General features: G+C 39.9%; 1 protein-coding gene across 1 annotated transcript in view; it reads right to left on the bottom strand.

Moving 5' to 3' along the window:
- The window catches only part of HGF (hepatocyte growth factor), a 59592-nt gene that overhangs the window by 11145 nt on the left and 34918 nt on the right, over positions 1–13529 (bottom strand). Inside the window, exons 9-14 of the mRNA XM_065417057.1 lie at positions 11586–11713; positions 9921–10023; positions 8416–8555; positions 6621–6659; positions 5985–6081; positions 2400–2474 (exon numbers count right to left, since the gene is read on the bottom strand). Coding sequence (XP_065273129.1) covers positions 2400–2474; positions 5985–6081; positions 6621–6659; positions 8416–8555; positions 9921–10023; positions 11586–11713 — 582 coding nt within the window. The remainder of the gene's footprint in view (positions 1–2399; positions 2475–5984; positions 6082–6620; positions 6660–8415; positions 8556–9920; positions 10024–11585; positions 11714–13529) is intronic.

Below are 13529 nucleotides of genomic sequence, written 5' to 3'. Positions count from 1 at the left end.
CTTAGTCTATACTCTGGAAGATGCTAGGTCAGTAAATTAGAACACTTAGTAATTCAGCAGTGTATAAGGGGAAAACAAGTATGGATAAAATAACTAATAGAAACTTGCATCCAAAACTCAAACGGAACCTTTTGGAAGACCCAATAGGTCACACTTTTAAAAATTATTTAGTTTTCATTTGCACAATGAAACTATACTTCCTGATTTCAGCCAGTACCTAAAGGGGATGAACTCAAAGTTTGTTCTGTTTGTATTTCCAAGGCAGAATAAGAAAGCTCCAGAAATTTCATGACCTCTCCGAATTCTTGTGAATATTCAGATATTATGGAGAAATGATGACTAAGTAATAAGGCCTGAATGCACAAAAGAAGTTAGTTGTAGTAATGCTGAGCAGGGCTGGTGCTTCCACTAGGCGACCCTAGGCGGTCGCCTAGGGCGGCAGGATTTGGGGGGCGGTATTTTGCCGTCTTCGGCAGCAATTTGGCGGCGGGGGTCCTTCTGCTCCGCGTCTTCGGGGTGCTTCAGCAGTGGGTCCTTCACCTAGGGCGGCAAAAACCCTGGCGCCGCTCCTGATGCTGAGCATCACAGCACCTACCTTTTAGGTGCCTAGAAAATCACTGCAATTCACTAAGCCTGAGTTAGGCACCGTGGCTCCTATACAAAGAATGATAGGCTCCTTCGATTGATTCACAAAAACCAGTATGCTAGGCAGGGTGTCACCTAAACTAGCCAATGGGAGATGCTGACCAAAGGTGAGTGTCAAGCCCCACCACCTCATAGAGATAGGCGTTTAAGTCCAGGTTTCAGGGAAGCAATTAGGTCTGCTAGCAATTCTCAGCTGTGAATCCTCTCTTAGAGTTAGGCACCTTATGCCATTTTAGCAAGCTGCTGAAAAGGAGGGAGGGAAAAGAGGAGGAACACACTCCTAACTTTAGCCAACTCATGAGGATAGTCACCTGGGATGTGGGAGGCTCCCAGTTGAAGTCTCCCTCCACCTGAGGGGGAGAAGAGATTTGAATTGGGATCTATCACTTCTCCAGTGAGTGCTCTAACCACTGGGCTATGTGACATTTGGATACAGGGCTCCTTCAGTCTCTCCTGGTGAAGCTGTTGCACTCTGGGTCAAAAATTAATCACGGGGGGACTTGATCCTGGATCGCTCATATCCTAGGTAACGCTCTAACCATCAGCCTATAAGGGCTTGTCTACATTACCTGCTGGATCAACAGGCAGCGATCGATCCAGCGGGGGTCAATTTATCGCGTCTAGTCTAGACATGATAAATCAACCGCCGAGCGCTTTCCCGTCAACTCCAGGACTCCACCAGGGTGAGAGGCGCAGGCAGAATCGATGGGAGAGTGTCAGCCATCGATTTACCGCAGTGAAGACACCGCGGTAAATAGATCTAAGTACGTTGACTTCAGCTATGTTATTCACGTAGCTGAAGTTGCATAATTTAGATCGATCCTCACCCCACCCCCAGTGTAGACCAGGCCTAAGTTATTCTCATGCATGTTCTCTCTCTCCCCACCTCTCTCCCTTCCCCGCCCAATGACTCAATGGGTTCAAACTCTGCCACACAAGTCTTTCCCCTTAACTTCTTGTTTCCATTCTTTTAAGGGTTTGGATGGATGGAATGTGCCACTAACTTGTAATTTTCCCCCACTAATAATATCCAAACTTTCAGATTCTCAGTGAACTGAACCTTTGAACTTCTTGAGATTTGCCCAGGTTTGTATTATACTCTAGCCCAGTGCTTCTCAAAGTCAGGCCGTCGCTTGTGCAGGGAAAGCCCCTGGCGGTCCGGGCCAGTTTGTTTACCTGCCGCGTCGGCCGGTTCGGCCGATCGCGGCTCCCACTGGCCACGGTTAGCCGCTCCAGGCCAATGGGGGCTGCGGGAAGCCAGGCCAATGGGGGCGTGGGCCGAGGAATGTGCTGGCTGCCCTTACCGCAGCCCCCATTGGCCTGGAGCGGCGAACCGCAGCCAGTGGGAGCCGCGATCGTCCGAACCTGTGGACGTGGCAGGTAAACAAACCGGCCTGGAGCACCAGGGGCTTTCCCTGCGCAAGCGGCACACCGGCTTTGAGAAGCACTGCTATAGCCAATTCCCAGCAGAAACATGAAATTAAATTTTATAAAGAGGCAATTGTCTAATCATCACACTTGAAAGAGATGGTCGTACTTCATACTTGTCTGTAAAATGTCCAGTGCTTTTTTGGAGCAATGATAATGATAATAAATGAATATCAAGGTTCCATAAAGACATTCATTATCAAGAGAGAAGGACTGAAGATAAAGCAAGAGGGAAGACTGCAGGGTTTAAAGGGAAGATGCATTGTGCCACAGGCTTAAAAGAAAGAAAATACATTTCAACAATGCAAATCTACAAACTACTGTACCGAGAAGGGAAACATTGTCTTGCTGTTAGAACCCAGTTTTCCTTTACCAAAGTACCTCCGCAGATATGTTTATTCCTGAAAAAAATAAAAACAGGGGGAAAAATTGTATGATTTGTTTTTTACCAAACCAAAACTTCTAACAGCACTTCTAAGGCCACCGTTCAGTTACACAATCATACTATTTAACTAAATGTAGTGCCATTAAAAGGTAGATTGACAGCCCCAGAAAATGAAGATTTCCCTCTACAGTGCAATTGTATCATGGATAATACTGTAGCAATGTAGGCTTTCCTCAGACTGCCCCACCAACCTGACTATCTCTAGAGATGAGAGGGAAGTTCATTTCTCTGTTCATTCATTTTTTGGCCTCAGTGCTGAGACTAAAATAAGGGAGCCAAATGTAAAACTGTGATGTGGCTATCTGTCTAGTAGGAACTGGACTGAAATTACCAGCTCATTTCACACAGGCCCCTAAACTGCCACCAGATGGTAACAACATTTGGTCATTACTCAACTAGATTGTATTCCAAGTATTGACCTAAAGGTGGAAAGTTCCTATTTGATTACCAATCCCTTGTGTTATCCAGTCCCCGCATACTTCAGTTGGAAACAATCTGCAATGTGTGATGACCTGTGCGAGATTATAGAAACTGTGGCATACTATATCATGTAAAATTAAAAGGATTAAATATGACAGATATTCCAGGAATAAAGAAGAGAATTTGGAATGCAGATTAATTAGTTTATTTCTTTCTACTTCCAAAATCGTTATATTTATTTACTGCCGCACTTTGGAAGGAGAGTCTGACACATCAGTACTCTGGGAAAAGCTTAACTTCTCACATTTTATAAATTCAAATCATACAGATGTTCAAAGCTTTAGCAAGAACTACTGGAATGAGCCCAAATTCACTTATGCTTATTCTATGTTGCAGTTCAAAGATAGCAGACTAACACAGATGTTTGCCTTCTACTTCTTTTTGGACTGTATTTCGGCTGGGGAACAACAAGTTGGGTTCTTTTTAAAAGAAAGATTCTGTCCAGATTCCTTGAAACTGCATCACAAGTAAGAGTACATATAACCTTTTTGTCAGTGTCACTTGGCCAGATTGGCATCATCTCATTTAGAAGTTGTGACTGGTACATACGCAGTGGCATACACAGAGGTCAAAATTCTGCTTTAACAGTGGCACAAATCCAGAGTAACTTCTCTGCAGATGAAGTTACTCCAGATTTACTTAAGTGTAATCAGTAACAGAATCTGGCCTAGATCTCAGGATGCTCAGGGTAATTAATTTTCTTTACATTTTAGAGATGGGCCTTCGCTGCAAACTATGGACCCAGATCTGGGTTTCAAGCACCCCAAAGTTTAAAGCGCTTCAACTCCAAGTTTGGTTTTGCCCATTTTAACACTTTCTAATGTTTCAAAACTAGGATTAGGAGACTGATTCGATTTTGAAACTCTCTCGTTCCCCCACCCCCCCAAAAAATGTTCTAGAGTGATCTGAGTCTTTGGTTCAGACCTCTATTTAAATTATTGGGTTTGTTTCTAACAATACAACAGTTGAATAATAAAACCATATTCTTATTCACCACCAAAGCATTTTTCAATCATAATTTTGTTCCTTGTGAATTTTGCTCACCCTCCCTTCTACCAAACAAATGAAAAGCTTTTTGGAATTCACCTTTCAGTAAAAGACCCCATAATCTTTTAAATGTCTCTGGTCATTCCCCCAGCCACTGGTCATTCTGTCTCTCTTGAGGCTATATTGTGGTATGGCCTGGGACACAGTGTCCAAAGACACATTCCAATTGGCCAGTGGCTGGGCTTTTTCAATTATGTCACCTGTGCAGCGACCCCTGACAATGCACAGATGAAGCCTCATCATCAAAAACAACACAAAATAAAGCTGCTATGTCCATTATGGGTATGTGATAGAGAAAAGTTAACAGGGGAAGGGGAACAAAGACAGTTAGGGCGGCAAGAGAGGTAGCAGTGGCAGGTGGACAGAGGGAAGCACTGAGGGCAAATATATCTGAGATTTAGACAGCCTACTCTTTCAAAATGCCTTTTCTGCAGAAGTTTGTGGCCTGCAAGCTACATTTAACCCGCTTGCCAGAGTAAAAGCTAAACTGGGAGTTGCTTTTGGTGACCAAATATTAAAGGGGAGAATCAAGACACCTGCCATAGTAGGCAGGTAGAAGATAGGTTTGGAAAGGGTCAGAAATGTGCATATATGATAGGGTTTGGGCAGCTGTGGTGTAAGAGAAAAGCCATGCCCACTCCTTCCTTTTCCTTTCCTCAAGTCATATAACAAAACTCCTTTTCCTTCTTTGCTTGCATGTGCTGAACACACTTGTCTGGTTCAACATAGCACATATGCACCTGCGCTGCTTTGTCAGTCGTCCAGCTGAAGTCAATGCTTCACATGTTAAGCATGCACTTAAGTGTTTTGCTGGATCACACCAGCCTTGCAGGATCAATCCCTCAGCCAGCTGGTCAGCAGCTTAGTCAAGAGGACAAAAACATTGTTTTTTGTCAAACCAACCGGGACCTTGAGACAGACCCTGGAAATATTATAAATGAGAATTATTTGTATTTTGGCAGTGCCGAGGAACCCCCGTCATGGACCAGGACCTTACTGTGCTAAGTGCTGTACAGACGCAGAACAAAAAGGTGATGCAGCATTCCTGTTATTCAGGGAACATGGTCACCATAGAACAGTTTGATCATCCAAAATTAGCTTTTCTAATAGAAAGTGAGTTGGAGATGGATGGGGGATGGGAGGAAGTACAAAGGGCTCAAATAGTCCACAGCTCTTTAAAGAAAGGCCAATACAGCTATCAAAATAGTACAGAAATATACATCAATTGGAAAAGGCAAACAAATGGGTTAGGAACTGCATTTGTGGAGGAGCAGAATAATGAGTTTAAGGAACATTCATTTTTTTATGTTGATAGTTCTTCATATGGTACCAAACGGAGAATATGAGATAAAATATTACCATAACTGTATCAAATAAGATCTTGCATAATGTAATCTACATTTCCAGCTGTGGACATTAGGATCTTGTTTTACAGGGAGAAAAGGGATTCCCTTATTGCTCATATTTATTTCTCATGCATATTGCATTTCAATTGCATGTAACGACATGAACAGATAACTTTAAAATTTGACACTGGTGTAAATCCTGCATGTCAGCTTAAATCTTAATGTACTGCTATTAAATTGCAGACGGCAACATGCAACTCAATTTTCTTACAAGAGTCACTGAAACAAACATTTTAAGGCTGGATGTGATGATACAAATGGAACTACAGTAGCTAATCTGGAAAGCAGAAGGTTATGCATGTTTTATAAAGAGCAGTTCTTATACATAGGACAGAAATAATGAGCTTATAACCAGTTCATTGACATGAAGGGTACAGACTTGGATTCAACAATTGTTCCAGCATATTTCTACTTTGCTTATGCAGTGTTTAATCACAATCTACGTGTGTCTTTACTGAGGTCTATGTTTTAGTGTAACCTCAAACCTATATTTTTTAAAGTAGGGTCATCTTTCTTTGCAAAATGATAGTTACCTGTAAGCCAAACTAACCATCCATCCTTCGTTAGTTTGTGTTGGGATTCCATTTACAACTCTCAACTGTTTGGTTGAGGCACAAGAAATGACAGTATCTGAAAGCAGGTCCAGAGATCACATTTTACTAAAAACAGCGGTAGGAAACCTGTACAGTTGCACATAAGGACCACAGAAAGGTCAATTTTTAACAAACAGATTTTTTTCTCTCAGAGCTACTAAAAGCATTCAAAATTACATCAATTGGAGTGGCACTAGGCCATCAAATATTTAAACAGGCTGCTGGCATAAAAACATTTAAATAGTTTTATTGTTAAGATCCATGTAATTATATAGTTAATACTGAAAACTAGCACCATACCTCACCATCTGGAAGGGTGAGTTTAAAAATTTATATCACAGAACACCATAAAGTTATCAGCTCGCCAAGGAATTTTAAGTTTTTCTTTTGTAAATCTCATTTTCTTAAGCCTAGAAGTAATTTGCTTTCTTTAGCTGATCTTTTGGCATGCCAGTTAGAAAGGATTGTCTAGTTGTAAGGGACTTATTCCTTTACCTCATACATATACACAGAAACACTCAAAAGAAAGTGGAAATATCATAATGGGACATACAGTATACAAGTAAAATTACTTACGGTCTAAATTGGTTGCAGTAGGAGTTGTATCACCTTCACCTAGCAGACACACAAGACGTCCATAACAGTGAAAAATAAAAGAAAGTCTAAAATTAAGAGGAGTCATAACAGAAAAATAAATGCTATGTTGCTGATTTTAATAACTCACAAAGATTAAGGCTTAAATGGGCTTTGGAAAAGCCACAAAGGCATAGAGGCAAGGAAGGGGGTAGAATTTCATTTCAGAATTTTTTTTAGCAACATTTAAAAATGTTTATTTCACATTTTTCCTCTTGGCTGAATTTTGGATACATCTGAACTACACGAACATCTACCAATGCATGCATCTGGTTTCACATAAGCATTGGCCAATACTAATAAATAAGGCTGGTGTTACGAAAAGGAGTTACTTGTCCAAATTCAACTGACTGTCCAAGGAAGATGGGTTCCTAGCCCTAACCCTTTAGAAAATATAAATCTTATTTATATATTGATGTTAGGGAAAATTTATCTAAAGCCAAATTTGTTATCTGAATATCAACTCTATATTCCAGTTATTTTTTGAACTGCTTAAGCTTTGTTCAAGTTAGGAGAACTTTCATCTCTAACTATGGGTTTGAATCCAGAAATCGCACTGCCAGTGGTGACCAAAAATAATTACCATTGCCACAAAGCCCACCAGTGCTTGCTGTAAACAATCCAAGAGTACAGATAATAAAATTTAAAGCTGAATAGGTTTGACATTTGTTCAACTATTTCTTTTCCTCTACACTGACAAAACAAAACAAAATACTTTTTACACAGTTTCTTTACTTTCAACAGATATAACAGCACCTGAATCAGAGGATCTCCTTCTAAGGGCTGGTTTACACCTAAAACTTAGGTTGACCAAGCTGTATCACGTGGGGTGTGAAAAATTCACACCCCTGAGAGACATAGTTGAGTCAACCTAAGCCCCACTAGACACCACTAGCTCAGTGGAAGAATTCTTCCATCAACCTACCTACTGCCTCTCAAGGGGATGGACCTACTACAGCAATGGAGAAACCCCTTCCTTTGCTGTAGCAAGTATCTACACTACAGCTGCGTGGCTGCAGTGATGCAGCTATACTGCTGTAGCGCTTGTATTGTAGACATAGCCTGAGCATGGTTGCAGTGTTAGGGTCTCAAAAAATGCTGCAATTGCTCTTATGAACTAGTGTGATTTTATTCCTAAATCCTAGAGAGCATAGGAACACAGTTCTGCCTTAACCCAAAAGCCTATTTTACTGTTTAAATGTTCTCTCAGGTTATGAAGCATTTCCGGTTTTAAGATACAAACGGAAGATAAACATCTTTCAAACTTAAATGCGAATTCCATATTTCTCATCATGAGCTTCCCCCCCCACTAAGTGATTTGTCCAAGGTCACATGGGAAGTCTGTGGCAAACAGAAAAGGGAATTGAACCTGGACCTCATAAGTTCCAGGGTAATGCCCTAGCCCCTGAATCATCATTCCTCCTCTCCTTGCTTTACTATCACCGGTAATCCTGTAGTGGGCAGGATTCCTTCATCTGCTACAGCCCTTTTGTCCTGCTGTGGCAGCATAAATGAGCCTCAGAGCCAGTCAAGGGAGAATCTCCCTGGCACAGGCTTTGTAGAAGGCATTTCCTCCCCATTGCCCCCAAGTAATGCACCAATTATTCATGATAAGAGTTTAAGTTTTGTAGTGCCACATGTAACAGCCAGAATATAGACAAATGTACATGAAAACAAGATAGCCAACATTATACAGCTGACAGTCATTCCCAGGTTGCAAGGCATCTTCAGTGCTTACATCGAGAAACTGGGCAGTAGTCCCAGGGAATGAGAGGATTGCTTGTGTAGCACCAGGGACCATGAGCATCATCATCTGGATTGCGGCAGTAGTTTTTCTTCAATTTGCTAATATCTGGTTCCCTGAATACTGGTATGTGCCTACAGAAGAAAACATGCTACCAATAAGTATGTTACTATGAATATTCATTCCTAATTTTAAATGAATTCACATTGACTATATTCAAGCATAAGGACTGCAGGGAGGGCTGCAGAGTTGCTTTGTAGTTGCTTCAAGGCATGGCAGGAAAATTAATTTCCTCAGCTTGATATGAAGAAACCTAGCACAAAGCTACGTATTCAGGCTGTGTGCTCAATGGGAGGCTTTGGGACATATTAAAGAGCAAATACTAGTTCCTTTCAATTAGGTGGGAGTGGCTGGTGAATCAGGATTCCACGTTCCACACCAGAGATCAGAGAGTGGCCTAAGAATCCACCCACATGCCTTAAAGACTCAGCTTGTAGTGTTTTCAGAGTATGCACGAACACACGCATACATGTGCATAACAACAGGACTTCTGTTCCATCTAAATTGTAGAGATTTTCTACATATGCTGATGAGAGTGGGATGAGCCAATCAAAGCAGACAGCTTATCGGTCCCAATTAGAATAGACACATTTGTACATTCAGATCATGACAAATCCCTTCAATATAATTGGTTAATAATAGCAGTCAACACAAGTGTATAGCAATTCACGTATTGTACAGTGAGAAATAACCAGACAGTGACTACACAAACTAAACACACAGCACAAATCAGAGAGCAGTGAATTGCATTACTGAGGTAGAACAGTTTCATTAGGGGCCAGTAGTTGTATGGCATCCCTGCATGCTGAATGGCTGAAACAGTTCCATTTGTGATTAATCTTGTGAGAAGGGTGTTGTACCTTTAAGGCATCTGCACTTTCTGCTGTGGGAGTTATTTAGAGCCCCTTTCTGAGCAAACTGAATTGGTGCTCAGAATACAGTTGAGTTATGGACAGCCCAGAGAGCTCTTATTCTTGCTTAGAACCTTTCTTGGGTTGTTTATCCATTTTCATCTTAAAACCAAATCGAAACTATGTCTATTAAACTGAGTTGCCTTTTCCACCATCAATCATCTTGGCTTCCCATTGAAGTAAATGGGACTTGAGGATGCTCAGCAGGGAGCACTCAGCAACTCGCAGTACATCATCCGTAGGGAGCAACTATGCTACATTCCCTACCCTCCTCTCCCACAACTTTAAAGGGTAGAGACCGGAAAATCCCTAGCAATGAGTGTACTGGCTATGAGATCCCAAAGTCTGTAATTAGTGGCAAGCCTGAACAAAGACACATTGTACAATATACTTAAATGTTGAAGGAAATTATGCTGGGAACTCCAGGGGATATTTTGAAGTGTTTGCTTAAGACAATGAGGTGCCAATTGGAGGTGGTGTTTGTGCAGGACTCATTGCGCATTCTCTTTATGTCTTGTAGCTACACACCTCCTTAAGTCATCAATATTCTTGTCCCACATGGAGCAAGTTAGCCCAGATCTTGTCTTAGACAAATTCCCCATGTAATTCTTGCCATTCCCACGATAGCAATCTGGAAAAAGAATATTGAGAAAAAGAAATGTTGAAGGAACTTGTGCAATAATGAAAGGAAAGTTGTTCTTTTACAGCATTATCCAAATAATTAAAGATAATCAAGTGCTATATTTAGCAGACACTATACAAGATAAAGCAAACATAACCAAAACCAGAAAACAAATTAATGAGAGAAAGTGAACCTTTCTGAAATTAGATGATCTATCCCCTTCTCGAGGCCTAAGGTCTTAACTATAGTATGCAATAACTTACTTTTACTGTGTCTTTCTTTGATAAACTGGAAGCTTTTCAGTTTAAATATAATTTGCTTACAGTTAACTTAACAGGGTCACTGCAAATTATTCTACTTCTAAAAGCTGCCAGGATATGTTGTGCTCTTTTTAAAAAGTCCAGATGTCCTCAACAGAATTGAGAACAAAACTTCTGAACTCATTAAGGAGAGGTTCTGGATTTTGGCAGCAATAGATAACACTGGAGTTTTTCTGTTCTCTGGCATGGCCAAGGAGTAGCACACCTTCAACTTAAATACAATTTAAAAACATGCCTTGATAATGAAGCATAAATTATGTTTATTTCATGGTGTGCTGTCACCAAACATTTATGTGTAAAATAATTTGAAATGGTTAATAGCACAAGACTTCATGTATAAAATGATTGATTTAAATGGTAAATATTTTAATTCCAAACAGATTCCCCAAAACACACTTTTTTTTTTTTTACAAACACAAAAAAAGAAGGCAAAATGTAATCCTTGTTAATACAAAAAAATGCCAAACCGCTTATCCCACCAAAAATCTTAATGGGATGCTAAGATAAATGGAATACAGCTGAAATCTTTTCTTATGAATTATACTAAAATAGGGTCAAAGCCTGAGCACGCTCTACAAGATGCTGAATGCAGTCAACTCCCATTGATAACAATGCATCTTGCAGGATCAAATTCACATATAGAAGAGATCCAATAGGAAAATATCTATAGAAAATTTATGTAATGTTAAAGGTTCAGATTAGAATGCTTTCTGATTTTGTTTAAAATTCACAGCTATTTGGGTAGGTTGCATGTTCTTGTCTAAGTTCATTTCCCGATAGTCAGGAGTCCACATTAAAACAACCAACCAACCAACCATACATCACATCTGGTAGCTTTGTTGGCAATTTCAGCAGAGAGATCAAGACATAGCTAGGCCTGAACAATGATCTAGAGATGATCCCTCCATCTCAAGGAGAAAACACAATGGTCCAGATCTTAGTTGGTGTAAAATGGCACAGTTCCTTGCTTTCAATGGAGCTGTATTGATTTATATCAGCAGAGGATCTGATGCAATAGGGCATCAGGTGGGGAAACAATTTCACTGTTGCTTCCTTTGCCTAACTAGAGGGACTAGGCCAGATTCAGATCTCATTTACACCACTATAAATCCAGTGAAATTCAAATGAAGCCAGTGAAGTTGCTCTGGATTGCATAGGTGTAACTGAGATCAGAATCTGGTATCCCAGTCTCCAAGGAAGTGAATCTGGCACCTTGAACTTAAAATATTTTATCTCCTTTGTATCAGTTACCTTGTTCACTTGACACATCACACTTAGGTATTTGGGAACAATAACCGATCCGAATGTTTGGGTCAGTAGTAAAACACCAAGGTGACTCCGATCCATCTGGATTTCGACAGTAGTTCTCTCTTAAATCCCTATAAAAATAAATATGCTATTTTATATTAGGCAAAACCTAAAACTGCTGTGTTCTAATTGCTTTTCTATTACAAGTTAACAATAATAGAGGCTTCTTGAGGTCTGTATGTTATTGATCAGTACTTAGTGCAGAGAGATTTAGGCGAGACAATAAGAAATCAGGGACTAATAAAGTAAGGCAATTGTAACTGGAGTATGGTTATAGGGGAATCATCTCCAGTAGATCTATGTTTTGACAAGCTATAGGATTTCACTTTAAGTACAATAATATTTTAAATATAGTATATTTCCATATGGGAACTTCCACCATTTTTTTCAAAGCTTTCTCTGATTACAAAATTCTTGCATGGCATCAGATACACCTGAAACCTATTAAAAGTATTAAAAAAAAAAATACAAACCATCCCATATCATTAAAAATTCTCAGTACTTTGAATGGCTTTGTAGAATGTACAGAAATGGTGTCCTGTAGTTTCTCATTGATTTAATTAGGAAACTGAATCTTAGTATATGAAAAAATTGTGTTGAAATCCTATACAGGTGTTACCTTTTGAATAGGAATCTAATCACAAGGGAGTCTCTCTTTAAAAATCTCTCACAGCTTGAATTAAATAGTCAAACTTCTCAAATGTAAGTTTTATTCTCTAATCTCTTGAAAGCTGTTCTCACGTTCTTTGCAATTTCACATTCAACAGTATTTTCCCATCTGCAACAGTCATTGATAACTTATGGTATAATAAATAGGCCTGATCCTGTAACCCTTATTCACATGGGTTTTCCTCAGTCGCACAAACAGTTCCATTGACTTCATGAGGGCTACTAGCATGATTAATAACTACTCATATGAGTAAGGCCTGCATATCAGCGCATTATTGTTTTCAGGGTGAACTGTTAAAGGGCTACTTTTTTACAGGAGATTGTGAGAACTGTACATTGAGCCTAATCTTACAATAGTAGTGACTCAGGCAAAATGCCAAAGACTCAATTGTATTTTGGCTGAGAAAACACTGCAGGAACAGCCTCACAGATTGTCTTTTAGGTGGGCTCAGGAAGGTCCTGCTTAAACATCTATGAGATTTATACAGGAGATTCAGGACCAATAGCAATTCTATTCCCCCACTGAAGTCAACAGGAATGCAAAAGGTTAACATGTGAGTGATTTTAACCCAATATTCTTGCCCAAGGAGAAAATGCTTTTAGCTTTGCACCTATATCCAAGTGACTCCAACTATTGTTTATTTTACAGATAACTCTCTAAAGGATATAACACACATTAAAGAACCCTGACAATGCTCCAGGTCAATGACGGGACCGACGCGGCAAATATAAATGTCTTGCCCAAAACCACAGAGCAAGTGCTTCTGAAAGCCAAGGTTAGAACTCGGGCTGGAATCTCTTCCACTCAAGTCTTGTGCTCAGGCCAGGGGATCAGTGTCATTAAATCTAGACAAGGTGATGAAAATACATGCTAGAAATGTAGTCATTAATGAGAGGAAAACAGAACTGACAAGAGGTCAAAATAAAAAAGCTCCATAAAATATTATAAATGTCAAGTAAAGACTAAGTTACGTCTGCATATCAAAACTACAGATAAACAATTGTCTCCTTCCAAGAAACAGTGATGGTTTATTAATGGGATTTAGGCCACAGTATTTTAAACACACATGTACCTAACTTTGAAGTCAATCAGTCTACTCATGTGGTCAAAATTAAGCTCATGGGTGTTTTTAGGATAAGGGTCTTCAGTGTGTAAAAACAAAGACAGCCTTGAACCAATTCATCTGTGACCCATAATAACCCATAATTTTTGTTTTC

Source organism: Emys orbicularis, chromosome 1, assembly GCF_028017835.1.
Source record: "Emys orbicularis isolate rEmyOrb1 chromosome 1, rEmyOrb1.hap1, whole genome shotgun sequence".
Lineage (NCBI taxonomy): Eukaryota > Metazoa > Chordata > Testudines > Emydidae > Emys > Emys orbicularis.
This window is presented reverse-complemented; position numbering and strand designations above follow the sequence as displayed.